The 23,963-nt window shown below is 39.6% G+C and overlaps 1 protein-coding gene across 1 annotated transcript; it reads left to right on the plus strand.

Annotated features, from left to right (window-relative positions):
* The first annotated feature begins 8,924 nt into the window (after window positions 1–8,924).
* On the plus strand, window positions 8,925–20,218 carry LOC145777515 (mitochondrial amidoxime reducing component 2-like). The gene is made up of 7 exons (XM_082588908.1): window positions 8,925–9,190; window positions 14,131–14,301; window positions 14,818–15,001; window positions 16,431–16,571; window positions 17,241–17,302; window positions 17,867–17,941; window positions 18,993–20,218. The coding sequence occupies exons 1-7, from the start codon at window positions 8,967–8,969 to the stop codon at window positions 19,111–19,113; spliced, it is 978 nt and encodes a 325-aa protein (XP_082445034.1). The 5' UTR covers window positions 8,925–8,966; the 3' UTR covers window positions 19,114–20,218.
* Window positions 20,219–23,963: the final 3,745 nt, after the last annotated feature.

Here is a 23,963-nt window from a genome sequence, read left to right on the forward strand (position 1 = left end):
AACGGTATTGAAGCATTGTTTATCAGTTGTGTAAAATGAAGCAGCAACAAGCCCTCTCTGAGCGAGTCTATCACAAAATAGTAGATTTTTTCAAACTTTTGCCATTCAAGTTTTGACTTTATCAGGTCAGTTTACAGCTTTGGCGCCAATAAATATGAGAAAAGTTTTAGGCAAAAACATTATTTAAATTGGCATGAACATGGACAGAACTTGAATATGAACTTTGCATTCAATGTAAATGATCTTGGAATATTTGTATGCTTAGCCATAAATACTATGTGGGAAAAAACCCGAACGTAAAATATGTTAGCCTGCGTCCAAAAGTCCGAGTTTTAAACACAGGCCGGTGGAGTGAGGCACCACTCAACTGACCACTACACCATACAAGTGAGACTTCCGTGACCGCACCGAGTTTTGAACACCGGCCCTGTGGAGTGCGGCGCCACTCAACTGGCCACTACACCATACAAGTGAGACTTCCGTGACCGCACCGAGTTTTGAACACCGGCCCTGTGGAGTGCGGCGCCACTCAATTGACCACTACGCCATTCTATGGACAGTGCGATTGTAGACTTTTAAGAGGTAAGGCTTTCCGTGATAGCCGAGTTTTGAACACGGGCCGATGGAGTGCAGCACCACTCCACTGACCACTACGCCTTTCCAGTGAGACTTCTCGTGACCGCCCCTAGGTTTCAACACGGGCCGGTGGAGTGAGACACGATTCCACTGACCACTACGCCATTCAAGTGAGATTTCCCGTGACCGCACCGAGTATTGAACACGGGCCCTCTGGAGTGCGGCACCACCCTGATCACTACACCATTTAAGTGAGACTTCCCGTGACCGCACCGAGTTTTGAACACGGGACGTATGGTCTGCGGCGCTACTCAACTGACCGCTACACCACTCTATGGGCAGTGCGAATGTAGACTTTTAAGAGTTAAGGGAGGCTTTGCGAGATTGCACCGAGTTTTGAACACGGGCCGGTGGAGTGAGGCACGCCTATACTGACGGACCCTGTGGAGTACGGCAACACTCCTCAGACCACTACGTCTTTCAAGTGAGACTTCTCGTGACCGCCCTAGGTTTCAACACAGGCCCGGTGGAGTGAGGCACGACTGCACTGACCACTACGCCTTTCAAGTGAGATATCCCGTGACCGCACCGAGTTTTGAACCCGGGCCCTCTGGAGTGCGGCACCACTCAACTGACCACTACGCCATTCAAGTGAGTCTTCCCCTGACCGCACTACTCAACCCCACGTGCCGTGTTCAAATAATGCCAAATAAGGCCCAAACAAGTCTTTGTATTGATCACATAACTCGGAACATGATTTTTGCAAGTTAAAGTCTATGTCGTTGTGACGATGAATAGCATGTGAAAATGAAGAAAATAACTTTTCTACCGAAATATCTAGTGCTTGAATAGCATCACGCCCTAATAAGTGAAGGTTAGGTATTTCACATATCATAAATTGAACTGTGGTGGTCTTTCCCGATTTGTTGTAGCTCGCTTCGTCTGTGAAAGATCCAATAATAGGCATCAAGTGCTTACTTACCCATTAATAACGTAGCTGCGGAGTCTGCAAGTTAGGTTTGCCTAGCTGCGACCAAACTTCAGAAGAGATGGAATTTCCCCCCTGTAGCTGTAGGGGAGACCGGGGATAGCTCGGACGATTTTTTGAAAACAGCCCATATTTTTTTTAAATTACACAGCAAGTTCGTAAATGTTATTTTGTTGTAAACCTTAACGCTTTGCCAAAAAAGGGTAGGAGTATCGTTTGTTTCAGCAAACCGGAAATGCTTGTAAAAACCATAATTTCTACGGTCCTCAAATGTCCGAAGTCACCCCGGTACCGGGGTAATTTCGGACATGCCTTGGGTCATCTCGGACAGCAATTTTATGCAGACGTTTTGAGTTGATTTGACAGTTAATACAGAATAAGGCAAACCGGGGCGTGTTGTCACAAGGGGCGTGTTGTCACAGCAATTTTTTTTTGTACTTGCACTGACTGCTTCGAGTCTATATTTATAGCACGTGCTTCGTTAAGAGTCATCTTCATTTTGAGGTTAGCAAAGTCAAGAAAAAACAGCAGGTTTAGCTTAAATTAAATTATTATCAAAAATTTTCATCGATGTAAACTTCACTAACTTTTCAAAATTGTGTGACGCTTTCGTAAGAGCAGTCTGACCGCAAGTATGAAATCAGTTTTATAGCTTATTATGTTAGGAGTTTAGCTGACACTTTTGAAGTTAATAGCGTGCCTTTTCTAGCCACCATTAAAACTTTTGTCTGACTGCATACGTCGGGGCTAGTTGTTACAGCTGTGACAACACGCCCCGACGTACAAGTTTAATACAAGAATATTAATAAATTTCATTGAAACATTCCAAACAATTTCAAAAACTGTGGACTTCACCCCCATCAACACAAGCCTTGTTTAATTTACGGGTTTTTCTATTAACTTTAGTGAAAACGTAACGCCAAAGTGTTAAAAAGTACATTTTAGGAATTCAAACCATAAATATTATTAACACAATTTTAAGAGGGCCCTTTTTACTAGAATTTGGGCGGAGGCCCCACATGGACTTGATGCGGCACTGGTTAGCAGGTTTTAAGTTACTGCAAACGTGCAAAAGAACAGTTGTAGGCCTAATCTTGTGACAACACGCCCCGTGCAGGGGCGTGTTGTCACAATTTTTTTTTTTTTTACAAAAATTTGATTTTCTTGAAATCCTTTTGCGGTTAAAAAGTTTAACTAGTAACAAAAGGAAGTGTAAGTGGACAGTGTACGAATGATATAACCAAATCACTTGCATTGTATAAAGCAAAAACACAAATCGAAAAACCCCAAACCTGTGACAACACGCCCCGGTTTGCCTTATTTGTTTTTCTTTTATATGTCCAAACCATTATGTCTTTAAAATCCAATAAATTATTCAAAAGACCTGAAAATAAGATTTTGTTTAAGTTTGATTTTTCCACGGGGATACTTCGGCCATTGTGTCCGAAGTATCTCCGACCACGTGATCTTGATCTTGAAGATCACAAGTGATCTTGAAGATTAAGATCGTGATCTTGATCTTGATCTAGAAGATCACTTTTTTTTTTGGTGATCTTGATCTTGATCTAAGATCACTTTTTTTGTGTGATCTTGATCTTGAAGAACAATAAGATCAAGATCACTTTAAAATTGAAGTTTACTTACTAGAAAGAGGCATTTTTTTAGAACTCGTACTGTACAAAGTAGTTAGTGGCAACTACTAACAATAAGCCACTGTTAATATGATATGTGTCCAACAAAAGACGATTTAAAGTTCATCTAATCTGGTCACTGGTCAGTGTTGCCATTTCAAATTGAAAGAAGTTTTCTGTGTTGGTCATAATAAAGATGTCAACTTCCGTGTATGGTACTTTATGTTGACTTATAATAAAAATGATTTAACTTTGTTCACAATTTTCATGTATGAATTTTAAAGAAATGTTTTTCGCGCCCCCGATCTAAAAGTGCCCCGGGCCCCCTATCAGCTAAATCCGGCCCTGCGAATAACGAAGCGCTTAGGGTCGAACTGTGCCTTCATGTAGTTCGAAATTTTCTCCATTGTAAGTTCGTTGATTGGCTTTGCTGTAGACTCCTGTGCGGCCAGATTGAGGATCATCTTGTAGATGCTGGCTGACTGGTTGGTAAGGAAAACTTGAGCCTTTTTATCATCAGGAATGGACTGTGCTTTTACGAATGTGCAAAAACGGGACCAATAATAATCAGTCCAAAGTTCTAAAGTTGAATCAAACTCACAAAATTTAGGAATAGCTTGAGTTTGGTTTGATACCCGAGTTTGGTTTTCCGATTCGATAGGAGTTTTGAGGACTGAAATTAATTCCTTCAATTGTTCTTCATGATGACGTTCTTGCTGCTGCATTTGTTGTCGCATCTGTTTTTCTTGCTGCTGCTTTTGTTGTCGCGCCTATTCTTCTTGCTGCTGCATTTGTTGTCTCATAGGCTATGTTCTAGCTGCGACTGCATCAATTCCACCACCTTTTCCATATTGTAAATAATTGTAAAAACTAAAACTTGTAGAAATTAAAACTTGTAGGAACTAAAACTGATCACTCTGCGTAGCACTGTGAGCTTCTCGTTCAGTCGATTAGAAATCCCATCCTCGTCGTCAAATAACTCTGTTGTCTTTACAACATCTAAGGTTTTTTTAGCGACAGTCAAACTCTGTTGTGTTTTTACTTCATTCAACCAGAGTCATAATAAAGATTTTCTACTTGTATTTTAATTCGCAAGAAAGAAACTGTAGGTTACTGTCAAAAAGGCGTGTCCCCAAAATATACTTGAATTCAAAACGCGAAGCGCTGATTGACAAACACGCAAAAGAGAAGACCTAAGGGGAACTAGAAGTAGCCTACATTGTTTAAACCAGGGGTCATCAAACTTTTTTCTCTGAAGGCCGGATTGCTGCGAGATTAACAGCTGCGGGCCAGATGCAAATTGCGAAAAGATATACAACTATTTAGAATCTCCATTGAATTGAGCACAATAAATAACAAAGTCAGCGGTGGAATATAGCAAAGTTGTGATGAAAATCGAAAGGTTGCTGGAAAAGTTATCCCCTGCTGTGATACACTACAGGGCATCGTGGTCTTGAAAAAACATTACATCTTTCCAAATTTGGTCTGGGCTGTCCCCATTTGTGGTGGCCTAATGATAAAAACAGAACACCAACATGTAGGCTGCTTGGTGGAAAAATGTACAAATTATTTCCGCAGCACGTGGCGGGCCGGATGAAATCAGTTCGGCCCTCGGGCCGTAGTTTGGTGACACCTGGTTTAAACAAAAACAAATCAAAATAACAAACCAAGAACAAAAAAACAAACCAAGAACTGTGTCTATAAGATTATATGCAAAAAATGCAGGGAAAGCTACATAGGCAGCACGATCCGCCCACTCCATTCCCGCCTCAAAGAACATCTCAGCTCGGATAAAAGTTCGTTCATTGGCAAACAAAATCCTAAAATCAACAACCGCGCCGAAAGGGAAGAACTACGTCACCTAATCTACTAATCAACTGATCCAACAAAACCTCACAGCAATAACGCCTAACAGCACAGAAACTCAACAGCCGGCAGCCTCAAGCTAAACCAAAGAGCCACTTTAAAAAACCACTCACTGACTTCAACACCATTCGTCATAGCACATGACTAGGGAACTGTGTTCCGAAAGCTAGTGTAATTTGATATTGCCAAAAAGAACCCGCAGCATCAGGCTATAACAGATCGTTTGAATCTACACTGTGAAGAAACCAAAATACACAACAGAAAACATGTTTGGTATGATACTGGGTTGCTACAATATTAGCCTACCGGTACTGAGTTTGCGAAAGCCGTCTTGAAACAGGTGAAAAGTTGCTGGTATAACCAGTGGCGTACCTAAGGTTTTTTTTAAGGGTTTCAACCAGGGCCGGATTTAGCTGATGGGGGGCCCGGGGCACTTTTAGATCGGGATGCCCCCGTGCAAAAAAAATTTTCGCGCCTACAGCGCGAAAAACCATCTCTACGTCTACAGTAGCATTAGTCCAGTACTGCACAGCATTTTGCAGAAACTTTAAAGGCCAAAAGGAAAAAATAACACAAAATCACATTTTTTCCACATAGGGGGGCCCTTCAAAAGTGGGGGGGCCCGGGGCAACTGCCCCCTCTGCCCCCCCTAAATCCGGGCCTGGTTTCAACCCCCCTTTAGCACTCGTGTGACGTTACGATATTGAGAATGATGGTTTCAGTCTCTTTATGTCTCTAAAAAATGTTTGCCTAATTTTAAACGAAACTGCATTAATAGAGCGAGTTTGCCAGTACCGGTACCAAACATTCAAATATCTCAGCCAGGAATTAGCAACAAGAAAACATAGAGGGTTAGCTTTATTTCCGAAAAATGCCGAAGAAAGCATGATCTTATCCTTTTGCTATGCCAACGGACAGCACCATTTTACAGGAATATTCGTAACCACATTTTTGTTGAAAATGTTCTCAGAATGCAGCAAATTCAAAGTAATCTTTCAAAAATTTCTGGGAGAGGTCCCCAGACCCCTCGCTGCTGGGTGTTGTCTTAGAGTAATCAGGGATGGCGAACCACTGACCCGCGAGTCATGAAGTGACCCATCACAGATTTTCAGTGACCCACTTGTCTTTTTTAAAATAATGAAATTTAAACAAATATTTCAGCAAAGAATAAATGTTTCACTAAATATTTGTAATAAGGCCCCACCCACGTGTGACAGTAAATGTACTGGCTTAGGCCTACTTATGTATAACAGTGTATGTGTAAGGTGGTTAAGTTGTGGTGATGTTTTACAGCGATTTTTGAATTGTTGGAAGAAGTACAACTTTTTTTAGCTGAAAAAAAATCAAAAATATCCAGAGGTTGAATGATTTACATGTAGCCTACGTGGTTGAATGATTTACATTTTTTCGCTGATTTCATAATGCATTACAATAAGTTAAATACCGTACTAAATTGCAAGGCTGTGGATATATTGCATTATCCATGTTTGGGCACGTTAAAGCATTTGAGAAGAAACTCGCTATTTTTTCTGCAGACCCTGAACAAGGTCAGCTGAAATATTTTCCTCAGTTGTTGAAGCACTTTACCAGCACCAATTTAACTTATGAACAAAAGCAAACTGCACTCAACAAGTATGTTTTACTGACGAAAGAGGCCAAATATGTAATGTCAGAAAGGTTTACCCAGTTCCGAAAGCTAGATACTACATTGCAGTTCATTCTTTTCCCGCATGCAATTCAATTTGAAAATCTTGAATCAGGGATTGTCTTGAATTATCAAACTTCGAATGGCTTCGTCTTTTCCAACTTGGAAATGGAAATTTGTAGACTTAAATCATCTCCTACAAAAATTGAAATAAAAACGGATATGGATGGTTGTGACTTTCCTGCTGTTGAAAACCATGCTAAAAATATAATTCTTACAGAGTGGAACTCCCTGTCAAATTTGTTTGAAACTATGAAAAGATTTGCGGTAGCTCTGTTAACATTGTTTGGTTCTTCATATTCGTGCGAATCTTTATTTTCGCACATGAATTTTATAGCTACAATCAAGCACACGGAATCGTCTCAGCTCAGATATGAGCGCTGCATGTGTGAAGCTAAAAACTACGGATTACCAACCAAGGATAATAAGACTTACAGAAAAGATGCAGCAGCAAGTTTCGCATTAACATGTAGTTTCGCATTAACAAGTAATTAAATGTATGACCCACTTTTGCTTTTTCAAGGATTAAGGTCTCTTTTGTGACCCATGCACTAAAAAAGGTTCGCCATCCCTATCTTAGGCGAACACGCCGTCAAAACTCCCCTTTTCTAAATTACTGGCTACGCCACTGGGGTGTAATAAAGAAGCCGATTAGGGAATTTGCAAAGCTGCCCAGAAAAAAACTTATTTTGCGGCGTCTGGCAACACTAGCATAAGCTGGTTCATTGCACATTGCAGTTGCAGAATGCAGATGACTTGCTGCAATCAGAGATGCTAGTGCTACAAACCTGCATGATCATTCATCAGTAATCAGCGTTTGATTTGCATTGATGCAATTCATTTTAAATTGAAGTTCTCAAAGAGAATAGAAACAAGTTACAGTTCAGTAAGCAATGTTTCTGGTTAACAAACAAACTTGATAGGCCGCATGCAGTGGCGTACGCAGGGGGGGGGGGCATTGGGTCATGGCCCCCCCTCCTTAAAAATGGTTTAGTAGTTAATGACGTAGATTAAGGCATTTTATATGTTTTGCATTGCTCTGTCAAAGCAATCACTATAACAATTTTGTTTTATAGACTAAGCCAATACGAAATACATGGCCCAATCCACCTACCCCACCCCAGGTATACCAATGTAGAATAGTGTTCTGTAAGCCTATTATAGTGATTAGTGAGAGAGAAATGGATAAAGTCTAAACTAAAACCATACTGGGATATCATGAAGACGTCTGGGATATCAATGGCCAGTGGCGTAGCCAAGGGGGGAGGGGGGGTTACAACCCCACTTTGGCACGCGTGTGACGTCACGATATTGAGAATGATGCTTTCAGTCTCTTTATGCTTGGGAATGATGCTTTCAGTCTAAAAAAAACTAGCCTAATTTTAAACAAAACTGCATTAAAAGAGCGAGTTTTGCCATTACCAAACATTCAAACATCTCAGCCAGGAATTAACAACAAGAAAACATAGAGACTTAGCTTTATTTCCGAAAAATGCCGAAGAAAACATGATCTTAGGCTATCCTTTTGCTATGCCACCTGACAGCACCATTTTACAGGAATATTTATACCCACATTTTTGTTGAAAATGCTCTCAGAATGCACCAAATTCAAAGTAATTTTTTAAAATTTTCTGGGGGAGGCCCCCCAGACCCCACGCCGCTGGGTGTCGTCTTAACCGAAAACGCCGTCGGGCTTCGCCCGCCGGTCGTCAAAGCCCCCCTTTAAAAATTCCTGGCTACGCTACTCTCAATGGCCCCCCCCTTGAGAAAATCCTGCGTACGCCACTGGCCGCATGATTTGCGGTTGAGTCTGGTTGCTCCATTACAATTACAATGTTGTTTGTAAACAAATCCACTGTATCAAACAAAATGACTGAGACTTTTAACACTTCAAACAACAATTGGAAACTTCACTCTTGTCAAGCTCGGTTAGGGGCTGCGTTAGTACTTAGTAGTTCAAAGTCTTCACATGAGTATGTGAAACTGCCAGACTTAAGCTCTCAAAGAAACTTTATTAGTCCAAGGAGAAAGATTCATTGATGTATATATCTAATTCAATTTAAAAACAGGCTATGCTATGATTTAAAACAATCTAATCTTGTTGATGTAATGTTGATAGATTTCCTGGTTAGGTTATTTAGTTTATTGATTTGCTTTATATTTAGCAAGTTTTTTTTCAATTGAGCAATTAAAACTTACAATGCCAGTATCACATAATTCTTCATTAGTATTTGGAGCAAGTGTTGCAGCTGTAGTAACAATACTTGGAATATATTTCTATAAACGACAAAAATCATGGAAAAAAGTTGGATTTGTTACAAAGCTTTTTTTGTATCCAGTAAAGTCCATGAGAGGAGTTGATTCAGTTGATCTTTTGTGTTTGAAACAAGGCTTGCAGGAGACCAACGGTACTTTGCATGATAGGTATGTCAATTTAGAGCCATGTATATAATATAATTTAAAATAATTTGTTAAGGGATTAGCTTTAGTCACTGCATATAGTAACCTTAGCTCACAGATTGTTGTGCCATCTGCAGTTAGTTCACCATATAACTATTAGTTTTTTTGACAGTCAAAACCGTTTAATTTCATTTGTCAAAAAATGGACTTGTTATAGTTAAACTTAAATTTAGTAACAATAGCCTAGTCAGATTGCAATTAAGCTAAGATTGTAACATCGATGCATTTTGGAGCTGTGAGAATGGCACTGCAGATAAAGCGTTGCCTTTCCAATAATGATACAAACCCGGTTCGACTCCCGGCTTAAGCTTGTTGTAGATAACATCGCTCACCTCTACATAGAGTGTAATAAATTGGATAATAATAATAATAATAATAATAATAATAATAATAATGTATTCTGGTCCAGTACACATGGTACTACAGAGAAAAACATTAACATACTCGCAAATAACAATTGATAAGAAAACGTAAATAAATAAAAATAAGAAATTTTTGAAGAGAAAACAAAAATCACAAAGAACAAAAAAGATAAGACACAATCATAAATAGTTTTCGACACGTCGCTTAAATATCGCAATAGACATACTATTGACTACAGCATATGGTAAATTATTCCAAGTGTCGACTACTCTATTGGCAAAGGAAAATTTACGGCAGTTCAGTAGAGCAAACTGTTTATGCAATTTAAAATTATGGCCTCTGGTTGAATTAGAGTTAAAAAGGAAATATTTGGAAGATGGTGATACCGAAACATTGTGTACTAATTTAAAAACTTCTGTCAAATCAAAAATTAATCTCCGTTTTTCCAACGAGAGAAGGTCTAGTTCAAACAGTCTTTGTTCATAGGTTAGGTTTTTCAGTCCATGAATGCATTTTGTTGCTCGTTGTTGCACCCTCTCTAGCAAATCAATGTCCCGAACAGAATGGGGATTCCAAGCCGCCACTGCAAATTCCAAGTGGGGCCTGATCAACTGTTTATATAATCTTAAAAAGACATGCTTGTCCCTGCTGACCAGTGTTCGTTTTAAAACACCCAGGACCATCTCCGCCTTTTTAACTGCATACGAGACATGGGTGGATGTTTTAAGATCAGTCGTTATCATGACGCCCAGGTCTTTTTCACTCTTTTTAGGGGCAATTGGCATGTCACCTAGAACATACTGATGCTCTAAGTTGCCATGACCAAAGTGCAGAGTGGAGCACTTGTCAACATTAAACTGTAGTTGCCAGGATTCAGACCAGTCCATTAACAATTTCAAGTCCGTTTGTAGCAGGGATGAGACAAGATCGGGATCATCCCTGCTCAATTCTGTGTAGATTTTCATGTCATCCGCGTATTTCAACAAGGTGCTGTGACTAATGTAGTCATCAGCGTCATTGACATAGGCAATAAACAGCAAAGGCCCAAGGCAACTTCCCTGAGGCACACCGGATATCATGGGTTTCGGATCACTTTTCTCTCCATCCACCACAACGACTTCACTCCTACCAGAAAGGAAGGAACGTATCCACGAATAAACATTGCCTTTTATACCCAAAGCCGACAGTTTCCTCATTAGTCTTTCGTGTGGAACCGAATTGAAGGCTTTGGAAAAGTCCAAATAGACAACATCAACGCATTGACCTTTATCAACAATAGATGTGATGTCTTCCAGAAATTCAAGAAGTTGGGTTGTGCATGAGGATTGTGGGATAAATCCAAATTGGGATGATTTAATAAGGTCACGCTCATCCCAGAAGTGCCAGATGACTTCTCTTAGGCATGACTCCATTAACTTACAGACACAACTTGTGAGGCTCACTGGACGATAGTTTGCAGGAGTTTTTCGGTTTCCCTTTTTAAAGATTGGGGTTACATGGGCAATCTTCCACTGCGCTGGAGTGTCACCATAATCGAGACACAGCTGAAAAAGTCGACACAACTGACATAAAAGAGTAAAACCACCAGCTTTAAGTGCAATGTATGGAATACCATCAGGCCCAGTTGAGGCAAAATTTTTTGTCTTGGTCAGGTTTCTCGATACTAGCTCAGTCGTGAAGGTGACACTGACTAGTTCTTCTTTGGTTTTTGGAGGAGCAAAAGGTATGTGGTTGGTATCCTCATAGGTAAAGACAGTGGAGTAAAAGTTACTCAGGGCTTGTGCACACTCAGTTGCATTGTTTGTTAAATCACAATCGCTGTTCTTGACCAAAGGACCAATGGAAACTTTTGATTTTTGCTTGGAACGCACATAGTGCCAGAACGGTTTGGTATCAGTAGTTTCAACTAGTCTGCATTCAAAGTTTTTGATGGCATACCGAACTTCTGATTTAAGGTTCTTTGCCGTAATATTTCGCATTCTCCTGTTTTCAGTAGTCTTATTTGCGAGAAACTGTCTTTCTGCTTTATTGCGTTGTTTTCGAGCATTACGGACCTTTTGAGTTTCCCACAAAGGAGATGTCGTAGTTATTTGTGTTGTTGATGGGACTGTAACTTCCAAGATACAATCCAGGGTTGATACAAAATTTTCCCAGATTGAATTGACCTCTACGGTGGAAAAAACATTTTCCCAGTCAGCAGCATTCACAAGATCTTGAAACAGAACCCAGTCTGCCCTCCTAAAATTCCGACGCAATCTAGAGCTTTTATTGCTGTGGATGCTTAACAGCGCAACTTCTGCCAAGACCATGTTATGGTCCGAGTTAGCTAAGGGTTCCAAAATATCGACGTTGGTAATAAGGTCTGGATTAGAGGTGAACAGCAGATCCAAAGTTGCTTCTTCTCTTGTTGGGCTTAATACACACTGCACTAAGTTATTGTCCAGAATTACCTCCATAAAATCATCATTGCTTGGCTTGTAACAGAGGTTAGCCCAGTTAATTGAAGGAAAATTGAAATCACCAGCAATAAGTCGAAAAGTTGACTTTTCCTGGCAGGCTTTGCACAGAAGCTCATTGAGATGTTCGTTGTCCAATGCGGAATTATTTGGAGGGCGGTAGACAATGCCGATCAGCACTGTTACATCTGATGGAAAGTTGGCTTTACACCATATAGTTTCTTCATACACATCACAAGTTAGGTTTTCAACAAGTGTACATTCGATCTGTTTATCTACATACAACAGAACTCCCCCCCCAGCACGATTCCTCCTGTCATTTCTGAACATGTTGTACCCACTTAGTTGAAAAACGACATCTGATATATCTTTGTTCGCCCATGTTTCTGTTATGCCAATAAACATGGGTTTATATTGAGCAGCATATAGTTGCAGCATGTGAATTTTGTTAGGTAAACTCCTCGCATTGATTATAAGGAAGTAAGGGTTGGTCCTTACATTTACTCGTCGTTTTTTGCCTCCTTGTTAGACTCATTCCAAGTGTTGTCCCTCTTCCAGCTGCCATTTGTTTGCTTTACATACTTCCATATTTTACCATTGTCCCTTAGGCTGTAGCTGACTGTGCTGACGCCACTTTCCATGGCAGCCTTGTTCAAATTGAAAACACTCTCAGACTTCTTGTTGTAAATTTGCCGAGACTCTAGATCCATGTTCGGGCGTACTTTAACGTGTTGGAAATTAGTGCCCCTCTTGTGCTGAGTAAACTTCATTCTGAAGTTTCTTGCATCAAGCTCAGTGGGAAAGCACACCTTTACAAGTCGAGTTGAGGTTGAGTCATCGGGTTTTTGGCCTAGCCTTTGGACATTTAGTGGTTCCACTTGCACACCAATCTTCTTTCCAATTTCTTTGATTTGCTGTTGATCAGTTTTGGAAGAGCACTCCTCCATGCGTGATATGATAAGTTCGGACTTTGTTTTTTCACACTGCAGCACTGACTTGACAGAGTTCCGAACAACTTTGTCTAGACCACCAGTAACCCCGTTAGCAACTCTCTCTGCCCATGTTTTTTGTTGTTGAGGTTCGGCCATGTTGGGTGTTGATCGCTGCTCTAAAGAGGCCACCTTACTGGATAAGTCGGTAACTACCTCGGTTAGCTTCTGTAGCTGGGACTCGATTTGGTGTGGGTTGTTGCTTTGTTCTTGCATTTTGGACAAATGCACCATGAGCTTCTTAGCTCCACGGTTGCAACCAGGACAGATCCAAAGAAGGGATCCGCATTTTGCACCATCCTTGTCATCACCATTGGCCAGCATAGTTAGGGTGCCCTCTGGCATGTTTACACACCTTGCATGGTACCAATATTCACATAAGTCACATGCAACTGCTTTGTTAGCCACTGCTTTAGTACATGTAGGACATTTTTCTTTTGCTTTGTCCAGCATAGTTGCTCTTTTCAACAGGTCAACAGCACAAATTACTTTTTCATTTATCAACTATTCAACTTATTTAATTCACTTATCTTATCTTGATTACAAATAGAATGGGCATAATTGCTTAATTGCTGAATAGGATGGGCATAGGATGGGCATAATTGCTGAACGAAAGGCAGCCGAGATAAAGGACTTGGCCACCCTACTCTATTTAGTGCTAAAGACTTACCGTTAGTATAATGAACACCTTATCTTCTCCTACGCGACACTTGAATCAAGTATAGGATCACCTTTACTTTTTTATATTTCGGAGCAGTGGTTCCCAACCTTTTTGTTGTCATAGTTCTCTTTCATGGAAGTCTGGAATCTAAATTTCTAAAAGTGACTCTTGATACAAATTTTAACATTATTATTTCATTATATAACTTTAGTTCTTCTGAAATCAATGCATTTATGCTCTCCCTTAAAACTGTCTGCAGACTATTTAGGTGTACATAGATCCAGATTGGAAACTCCTGTTTTCAAGTATGATCAACTTCCAATAAAAGTTACTTAGGGCAAATATACTGCCATTTTTTTTAGCAGTATTTTTGAAAAAATATTTTGCTCATACAAAAATACTTTCTTTTGTATAGGCCTACTGTATCTTTTTCAGAGGTTTTCTTGTTGTGCAACCTGGAGGGAACATGTTGACAGCAAGAAAGGAGCCACGTCTTGTTACAATTACTGTAGAAAAACAAGAAAATTTCATCATTCTTAGTGCCCCAAGCAAATCATCTATTGAAGTGGTTATTCCACAAGATGGTAGGAATGCAATGAGTTGCAGGTGCAAGAGTCTTTTCTTCTGACTAACTAAATCTATTCTAAATGAAACTTATAATCGTTAACTAAATCTAAATGAAACTTCTGACTTTAAATAAATCTAAATGGAACTTCTGTCATTAAGTTAAGTTAATGATTTACTAAATCTAAATGGAGCTTCTGACTTCAACTAAATCTAAATGAAACTTGTAACATCACATATGTGTAAGTACAGCAATTAATTGTTTGAAAATCTTTTGCATAGACTATTTCATCCTAAGTATTGTGCAAACTTCAATCTGCTCTTCATATGATTTGATTGCATCAGGCCAACTCTAACATTTCATATTGTGTTTTATGAACCAGCAGCCTACTTTATATTATGTGTTTAGTAGTTGCAAAAAACTTAAAATGGTAAGGTTTTATAGCAGTTAGCATTTTTTATATAAATGGCTTTTGTTTCTATTTCAATAGTGATTTTTTTTAAAGAAAAAGACAGAGGATGGCTGATTACATCAGTATTTTTTATTGCATTGTTCAGGGTTTGGGGGAAGGAAACTGCTGGAATTGACTGTGGAGATGAAGTTGCAAAATGGCTCAACGACTACCTTGGTTCTGAGTGCAGGTTATATTACTATCCTCCTACACTCCAAGGAAGAAGCATGTCCATTAAAGAGGATAGACCAGCTTCCTTCTTTGGAAAAATGTATTACTGGAAAGGAAATGTAGGATTTAAGTTTATTTTATAACTTTAAATATTTGTTAACCTTTTAAATTTATAAAATATGCTTTATTATATATGTAGTATTCATGAAAGTCAATCGTTCATTTATCAAAAAACAAAACACAAAAGTGACATAAAACAATAATACATCTATACAATGTGTAAGTTGTGTTATTGACAGGGAGACAACGAAACGACCATACTGTCTATTAGTCAGTTGCCACCCTGGGAAGAATAATTTCAGTTATGAAACCAAGCAACTAAAGTGTTTTATACTGTTGAAAATTGAATGAGGCTGTTCATCAGGCATTAAATTAAATGATATGGGATGTTCTACTGGTGCAAATTAAGCTAAACTATCACAAGATGTATACAGTGACAATCTGCTTTTATTCCGACGTTTCGTCAATCAGACACGACTGACTTCTTCAGGGGGCTAGACCAGGTAGTGACTACCTGTCTAGCATGGCAAAACACAGGACATATTGCTGAAAACAACTAAACATGCAAAATGAAAATTCAACTTCTGGACAAAAGCTTATCGCGCGCAAAGTTTGAAATAAGTTAGAGAAAAGGGGGGGACTTAATTGCAATCAACAAGAAACTTAAATAACAACAAGATAGGAGAGTGAACGGCATGAGTCATGAATCGAGTTTTGTACGCACTACTGCACAGTTTTACAATCAGCATGAAACCAATTTAAAAAAACGTCAAATCAGCACTTACAATAGTTTTTTGTAGATAGCGGGAAAAGAGATGCCATCATTGCGATTCATTACATGAGACGCGCGATAAGTTTTTGTCCAGAAGTTGAATTTTCATTTTGCATGTTTAGTTGTTTTCAGCAATATGTCCTGTGTTTTGCCATGCTAGACAGGTAGTCACTACCTGGTCTAGCCCCCTGAAGAAGTCAGTCGTGTCTGATTGACGAAACGTCGGAATAAAAGCAGATTGTCACTGTATACATCTTGTGATAGTTTAGCTTAATTTGCACCAGTAGAACATCTCATATCATTTAATTGTTTTATACTGTTATAATTTTATTGGCTGCAAATACACTCAATTGTGAGTCATACAAACACTTTCTGTGCTGAGGAATAGTGGCATAGCAGATTATGTCATTTCTTTGAAAAATAATTCCATAAGTTCTATAAAATGAAGAACGTACGTTTGCCAACACAAAGGTGGACACTTTCCTCTGAAATGGGGTTCTTAAGCTTTTACCGTCATTTACTTTTTGGTGAACGTTTAAACATAAATTTACCCCCAACCAAATATTTTTAGATTATACTTTTTTATTTATCCTACTTTAGTAGATTTATTCCCATGATGCATGAAATCTTCCTTAAACTGAGAACCCATGAATCTCTATCTTGAATCAGATAAATTTATTGTTTATTCAAAGCTCATAAAAGAATTATGTTTTCAGGTCAGGTACCAGGATTGCACTCCATGCAACCTGCTATCGGAAGCATCCATTGAAGATCTCAATACGAGACTTGATGATAAAGTGACTGTTCGATCGTTCCGACCCAACATATTTATCGGGGGGTGTGCACCGTATGAAGAGGTATATATGTTGTGTTGTAGCGATTTCTCTGCTTTTTAACATTTTGCTTTGCCATCCGGGTGTCCAAGACTTACGTTTTTCTTGTTTTGAAGGTTTGTTTAAAAAGTGTTTGTTCTTTGGAACGAAACTGAAACTTTGTCTCCCCGGATATTTCAGTTCGCTAAGCGCCTGGCTTTACAAACGGAAAATCTGCAAGATCATGCGGTGCTGGTTCGATTCTCGGCGTGTGCACTTGAGTCACGCGTTTTAACGCCAGCTCTCCATTTAGCGGCACCTGGTGGATAGAGTAATTCACAGACAACAACACTTCAACAATCGGAAACTTTACTCTGTCAAACCATGGTCAAACTCAGTAACCGGACCTGTGTCAGTGGTTCAAAGCTTCTACAAGTATGCCAGATTGCCAGAATTAAGTTCTCAAAACTTTTTTTCTCAGTCCGAAAATTAAGATTCAATCAATCTTATTTCCACTTGCAGAGCTTTACCTCTTTCCTATGATGGTATCTTTTTGCAGCAGGCATATGCTGTCCAGTGCTGAACTCATCGGCGTTGTAGTGTGACGTAAAATTGATTCATTACGCTGCTTTGTTCGATTTTAAGAGTTAGTAGACGTTTTTTTGCAATTTGCAATGCAGCAAACTACAACAAAAAATAATATTTTTGTTTCAGGACAACTGGACCTATATTCGAATTGGTGATGCGGTGTTCAAATACGTCAGAAACTGCTTCAGGTGCATAGAGTTCATCACTCTACAGCAATTGTGTCTATTATGTGTGATATGTGTTTTTTAATCTGCCATTTTGACTTTGTTTTTCTGGTGATTGAGCTTTGAATAAGAGACATGAAGGAAACGTAGCTAACATTCTTGCCCACCTTCGAGGATGTCATTCTACACCACCCACTCGGATGACGAACTTAGGTTCATTTGCGCGTCTTTCAGATGACCTCATTGGTTGACGTAGCCGATCATTGTAAATTGTAGTTATTCTCTTTTGTCACGTCTAGATAAACTACAATCGGTTCTGGTTAAGTCTTCAAACTACAATCGGTTCTGGTTAAGTCTTCAAACTACAATCGGTTCTGGTTAAGTCTTCAAACTACAATCGGTTCTGGTTAAGTCTTCAAAGAGTCCTCCAGCATTGACAGACTCTGCCCTTTGGTGGAGAAGAAGTCAACCTTGTAGGCTTTTGAACATGAACTGTGGAATTTGATGAAGGACAGGGATGTTCAGGAAAGAACTACGTTAATGGTTTCCGGGCACGCCAGTTGGACAATGAACAACTATATTTTTTAGATGTGTTCTGACCACTGTTGATCCTGACTCTGGTGAGAAATCCGAAGATGGAAATCCACTGAAAAAACTCAAAGAGTAAGTCCACCCCCAATTGCTCAGCATTTGCACACTTGATTTTCCAGTAAACTGCACGGCAGGATCAAGCCGAGTAGGTTCAATACTCGAGGCGTTCGTTCGAATAATCGCACTTTAAGAACAGTTCTCTAACTTTTTCAACCTTGGCAACCGGGCATGCATCAACGTTTCAAGTATGTGGAACTGCCAGAATTAACCTTCAAAATAGGCTTATTAGTTCTGGACTGAAGAATCAATTAATTAGTAGTTTTCTGCATGTATTAAGGTGGTGGCTTTCCTAAAGTATGATATATAATTACCAGGTTGGCCAAAAGTAGGCTTACAGTTATTAAACTTTGACTAATTTGTTGGAGAACAAGTTGAAATGTTGGACAAAATCATCTGATCAGATGAAGCTTGCTTCAAATTATCTGGTTAAATTTAAAAGTACCCACATGAAAACAATAAATTTACTTTTAGACCCAAACCCTACTTTTTATAACTGTAAGCCTACTTTTGGCCCACCCTGTGTATATATCTTTTTTGTTTCAATAAATTTATATACAACATGTTCATTTGTCCACGTGTGTGTTGAATTGCCAATGTTTCGCTTGTTTGTGTTAAAACCTGATGAGTTTGGAAATGGGTTCAATTCTACCACAAGTGTTCTGATGGGTCATCCTTTTGTGGCAAGACCCAAGCACGAAATGTCATCACTAATGGTTGCTGAGTCTTTTTTTCGCTTTAACCTCGTAACTTTATCTTTAGTGCGCTACATTCGTAAATAGTGAAAGTAGCTCTTAGGTCATCGATGGGTTGACAGCAACAAATTAAGCTGCTGTTGTGCTGTTGTTTATCACGTCATAAACTGAGTACGGTAACTATTGTATTGATTAACTGTAGTGTCTGTATTGCTGTTTTTACGAACCACACGCGCAGTCGTGCAAACCATTACATGGAGCAACACATCTAATCGAAGTGCGTGGCCACGTTTCTGTACCACTGCTGCAGTTTTCATGATTAAAACATGTGTTGAAAATGAGGAATAAATCAAATGTGATCCTTTTTTCAGATATCGACTTTGTAAGCCCAAAAATCGTTCTTTCTATGGGGAAAGTCCCCTATTCGGGATTAGTCTTGCTGTCGTCAAGGAAGGTCGGATTTCTGTTGGAGATGAAGTTTACGCTTTTTGATGACATGGGGATCATGATATGCAACAAGTTTTGTCCTGTTGTAGCTTAATTGTAGCTTGTTGTGCTTAATTAGTTAAAATTAATTTCAATACTCCAGTTGCAACTGTGCATTTAATCTCTGCAGGTGTCTCAAAATTAATTCAATTTTATGTGACTGTTTTGTTCTGCCTGAACGAGGTTTTTGTATGTTCTACTCGTCAACCCACCACTGAAGCTTTTTTTACATATCTTCTAAAGATTGCAAGGTGATTTTTTGTCAGTATTGTTCTGGTTGTTCTATGCCAATGTAAAGGAATGTGTAAGTTTTCACTTTTATCTAATCCATGGCCAAACAGTTGTTTGTTGGGCGAGTGCGATCAATATATTGAGCTATGGCCGGTGCGTCGCAATGTCCTTTGACTGTATTTATCTTTTGTTTTGTATGCTCATATATTTACTCCATCGCAAGCCTTAAAGCAGCCGGCGGCCATGGCCGCTAAGTAGTGCTTGAATGACCGCCTGTGCTACCTCCTCCGTCGGCCAAGTTTGGCTACCGGTTTCTTCTAGCCAATTATTTAATTTCGCAATAGAATGATCGTGGATTAAATGTCGAAAATATGTAGTATCAAAGAGTGACGCAGAATTAGGTCAGCGCATCATAGTCACTACTGTTGTATTGAATATATCCAGCTGCGATCACCAGCGCTGTAAGTCTTGTTTGCAATTCCCGATGTTTATTTTAACGAAGTGTTAATCCGAAATGCTAATTTACATCGGCTGGCAATATTGTCGTTTTTATATCGATTCAATGTTGTCGGACATTGAATCGTTGTTAAAAAGGAGAACTAGGTTAGTTGACATCCGTGGGTAAAACACGTGTCTTCATAGTTGAGAACGCTGTGGGTTAGTGACTTCACACCCTCAATGGTGACATCATAACGGAATAAATGGTCAGGTTTTATGAAAGGCGGTATGCAGTTGAAACAATTTACTGAGCTGCGAGCAGTTAAAACAATTTAGGGTCGTTAGATGGTCCCTCAATGCCGGATTACAATCCCGATAAAGCATTTAATGCGTGGTACAACGATTCTATTGCAGGACGTCGCCCAGACTTCAACAACGCTAAGGGAACGTTCAAATATTACGTAACGCCTTCGAGGGGGAGGGGAGGGTTATGCAAAGCGTTACGTTAGCGTCACATCGGGGGGGAGGGGGTTCAAGCAAAACGTTATGTAACGCTTTCGAGTACGGAATGGTAGTTTTTTGTGCTGAATTCGTAGTGAAAAAGCGTTACATGGGGGAGGGGGGGATTGAAAAAAGCGTTACGTTGGCGTTACATGGGGGAGGGGGGGGTCAAAAATTCGGAAAAAAAGCGTTACGTAATATTTGAACGTTCCCTAAGTGATCATTTTAACATTGTTGCAAGTTTAATGCTATTTACTTGTGCTATCGTTATTGTATTTTGGCCTCAAAGCACGCAGATATGGCCGCCGAGAAGGAGCTCTCGGTAGGCCACGATGGCTGCCGGAAAAAAAACACGAGTTTTAAGGCCTGCTATCGAGATTCGCTACAGGTTTTTGTGCGATTTTCATGCTGATTGTCTATGCACAAGTCGAACTCTTTCTTCATTAAAGCCAATACACTATCATAAGAATCAGTTTTTATGCAAACCATATTTGATGTCGTTATTTAATGTGCTTTGCTAACTGTTGCTTTTATCGCATCGTTATCAACATTTTCATGGAGTAGTAGAACTGTTGGAAGTCAACAGCCAACCTCTATCAGTGAGTTGGAAAGCTTGAGTCATAATGACTCATTGTTCATTTATGGATTATTACCTGGGTTTCCAGACATGTACGAAAAACGTTTTCTTTTCCCAAAAATGCCATGCCAGAGAATACCATCAGCTGCGTTGTAAAATCTGTCTGTTTCTGCCTTGTCTTCACATACCTTAGTGTAAAAGACTGGAATGCTAAAAGCCACGTTGTAGGATAGCCTATGTAACCTACAGCATGCTCGAGCCGGAGACTAAAGTTAAGTGGTTTTACGGGTGCTCGCTTGTTGGGTACTGCCAACTGCGCAATCATTTATTAGTGCTTTTCTTTTACCGCTGCAAATATTAATGCCTAGAGCCGCCACTGCTATGCAATCACTGATACAATAAAATACTGTTTCAGCAAGTCTCGCTTATTTGTCATGTCAGCAGTCTATGATATTTGTTTATTACGCAATTGTGCCAGGGGCGATCAAGCAAATAGGTTTAGGAAGGGGCAGCGATTTCAACAATAATATGTTGGTCTACATTAATTCAACCTTTCAAATACCTTGCTTGAAGTATAGACAGCAAATTTCGTCATTTTTATATTGATTCAACGTCTGCAGACGTTGAATCAATGTAAAAATGACGAATTTTGCTGTCTAGGATGAATAAATTTTGTTTTCTGTGTTTTAATGAGGGCGACCGCCTCCTTCTGGGTCCGTCCCCGCATTGTGTGACCACGAATATATGTCATGCTACGTTTGCTAGTAATCTTTAATATTCTTTTCCTTTGCAGCCTATTACGCAATTGTGTAATCACGAATAACATGATTAAAAAATCGTTTGTTTCAAGTGAAAAATAGGTTTACTTGCAGAGGTGGGCAGTAGCGCGCTACTTTTTTGGTAAAAGTAGCGGTAGCGGCGCTACTTTTTAGTTGGAGTAGCGGCTGCAGTAGCGGCGCTATTTTTATTCCAAAGTAGCGGGAGAGGCGCTACTTTTTTTCAGTCGCACTCCCGCTACTTTTTAATTTAAATTGAAAAAAAATGCTTGTTTTTTTTGCAATACTAGCGTGGTCAAGCAGCTATATAATCGGCTTGGTTGCAAAGTTTCAGTCTTTTCTAGCTGACGTTTTGACATATCATGGATGCAAGTTTGTTTCTGTCTTGACTCTTTGTTGTAAGTGTAGATATTTTAGTGTAATGTTTATTAAATGTATATATCATCGACTTGGTTGAGGGTGGCTGCTTGACTCGAAAACCGTCATGGTCACTTCGCAGCTTCCCGTTGTGATTTACTAACTTCAACGATGCAGTGTACATTTGTTATTTTTCTTTGTTTCAATTGTGTTCGTTAAGCGTGCTGCATCATTTAATGATTTTGCTGTTATAATATTGCACAACAAAAAAATAAACCAATCAATTTAGACATTCTCCAGGGCGAGTCCAAGGCATATTACGAAGTCTTGCTTCCAACCATCACAATTTGCAGGAAGAAGTTGACCGAGATCAGTGACCTGTGAGGAGTTGAAAGTCCTTGAAGCGGTGAAGAAACGATTCAACAATTGCTTCAACAACCTGAAATGCGTTATGGCATCATGTCTTCATCCCTCCTTCAAGACGTCGTGGCTACAATTTCTGCACTACGTTTCCACGGATGATGCTGACACACTGCGAGAAAAAGTCAAGACAGATGTAATTCGACTGTTGCGGGAGACATCAAGCCTGGTTGATACCGAGAAGAGTGACACCAACACCAGTCATGACTCCAAGGATGTATTTTTTGGAGTGTTTGCGTCATCCCGTGAAACGTCGGTGCAGAAGGAAACAGCAGTTGTGGACGCCTTTTTTTCGGACAAGAGCAAGTCCTTGAGCTTTTCGAACACCGAGTTAAAACATCTGTTCATTAAATACAACACCCCAATTCCTTCCAGTGCTGCGGTGGAGAGACTTTTCACTGTTGGAAAAGATGTGCTTTAAGCGAAAGCGGGCAGGACTTAGTGACTCTCATTTTGAAATGCTCGTGGTTTTGAAAGATGCGTAACAATAAATTTCCCTTAGAATGTGTTTTCTATAACGACGTCAAAATGACAGTGTAAACAAATGATAACATTCGTTTTCAAAGTCATTTTTGCGTCACTAGGGACTTGAGTGTTTCCTAGTGTCATTTTAGACAAAAGTAGCGGTAGCGCGCGCTACTTTGGCCGAGTAGCGCGCTACTTTAAAAGTAGCGGGTGCCCACTGCCCACCTCTGTTTACTTGTATCCTACAGAAAAGTTCAATTCATTCTGACCGCAATAAACCACCTTTTTTACCACATTATCATTGTGTTGTCCGTGTGCGAAGCAATAGATTTTCGCTTTTAGCAGCATGATTATTAGCTTACTTCACAAATGTAGATACAAACCTCCTGTTTTAGCCTGATGCTGCGAGTTCGCTATGGTAATAGCGGTTAGCACTTGCTTTCGGAACACAGTTCCTTAGTGACGTGCTATGTTTCAGCCAATTAATGTCATTTTCACGTTTGTCGTTTTGAGTAAAGGAACTCCCCGGTTGTCATGGTAACTAGCGGGTGCTTGTTCAAGCGGTTACTTCATGGTTGGTTGCACAATGACGGTGGGTTGATAATCTCGAAACCTCTTCTCGCGGCTGAGTGATTCCTGTGTTTTGCCATGCTAGGCAGGTTGTCGTTGCCTCATCTTGCCCCCTTGAAAAGTCAGTCGCGTCTGATTGACGAAACGTCGGAATGAACGCAGGCGAATGCACATTTCACTTTTGTTGAACCAGTAAGATAAACTTTTCCACAGTTTAGATTTGCATTGAAAAATTGTTCCTTGGTAACATTTATTTCACTTGTAAAACAGACCATAAACTCGATTGTTAGGCATAGAAAATGAAACAATAACTCATAAATGTGTCACAAATGAATCATGTTTCGATATCTGTTAAAAAATAGCCAATAGCAATGAATGACAAAACGCTTTCTGTTTATTTCTTTGTTGCAGTACCCTATGATACACTCTACACAATTTTAATGAGCAAAATTTGCCAAATCATGGTTTCCGCGAGGCAGCTTCCAGCATGGAAAGTACCTGGAAAATTTCACACATGACTT

This window comes from Aplidium turbinatum, chromosome 9 (assembly GCF_918807975.1).
Source record: "Aplidium turbinatum chromosome 9, kaAplTurb1.1, whole genome shotgun sequence".
In the NCBI taxonomy this organism is placed as follows: Eukaryota; Metazoa; Chordata; class Ascidiacea; order Aplousobranchia; family Polyclinidae; genus Aplidium; species Aplidium turbinatum.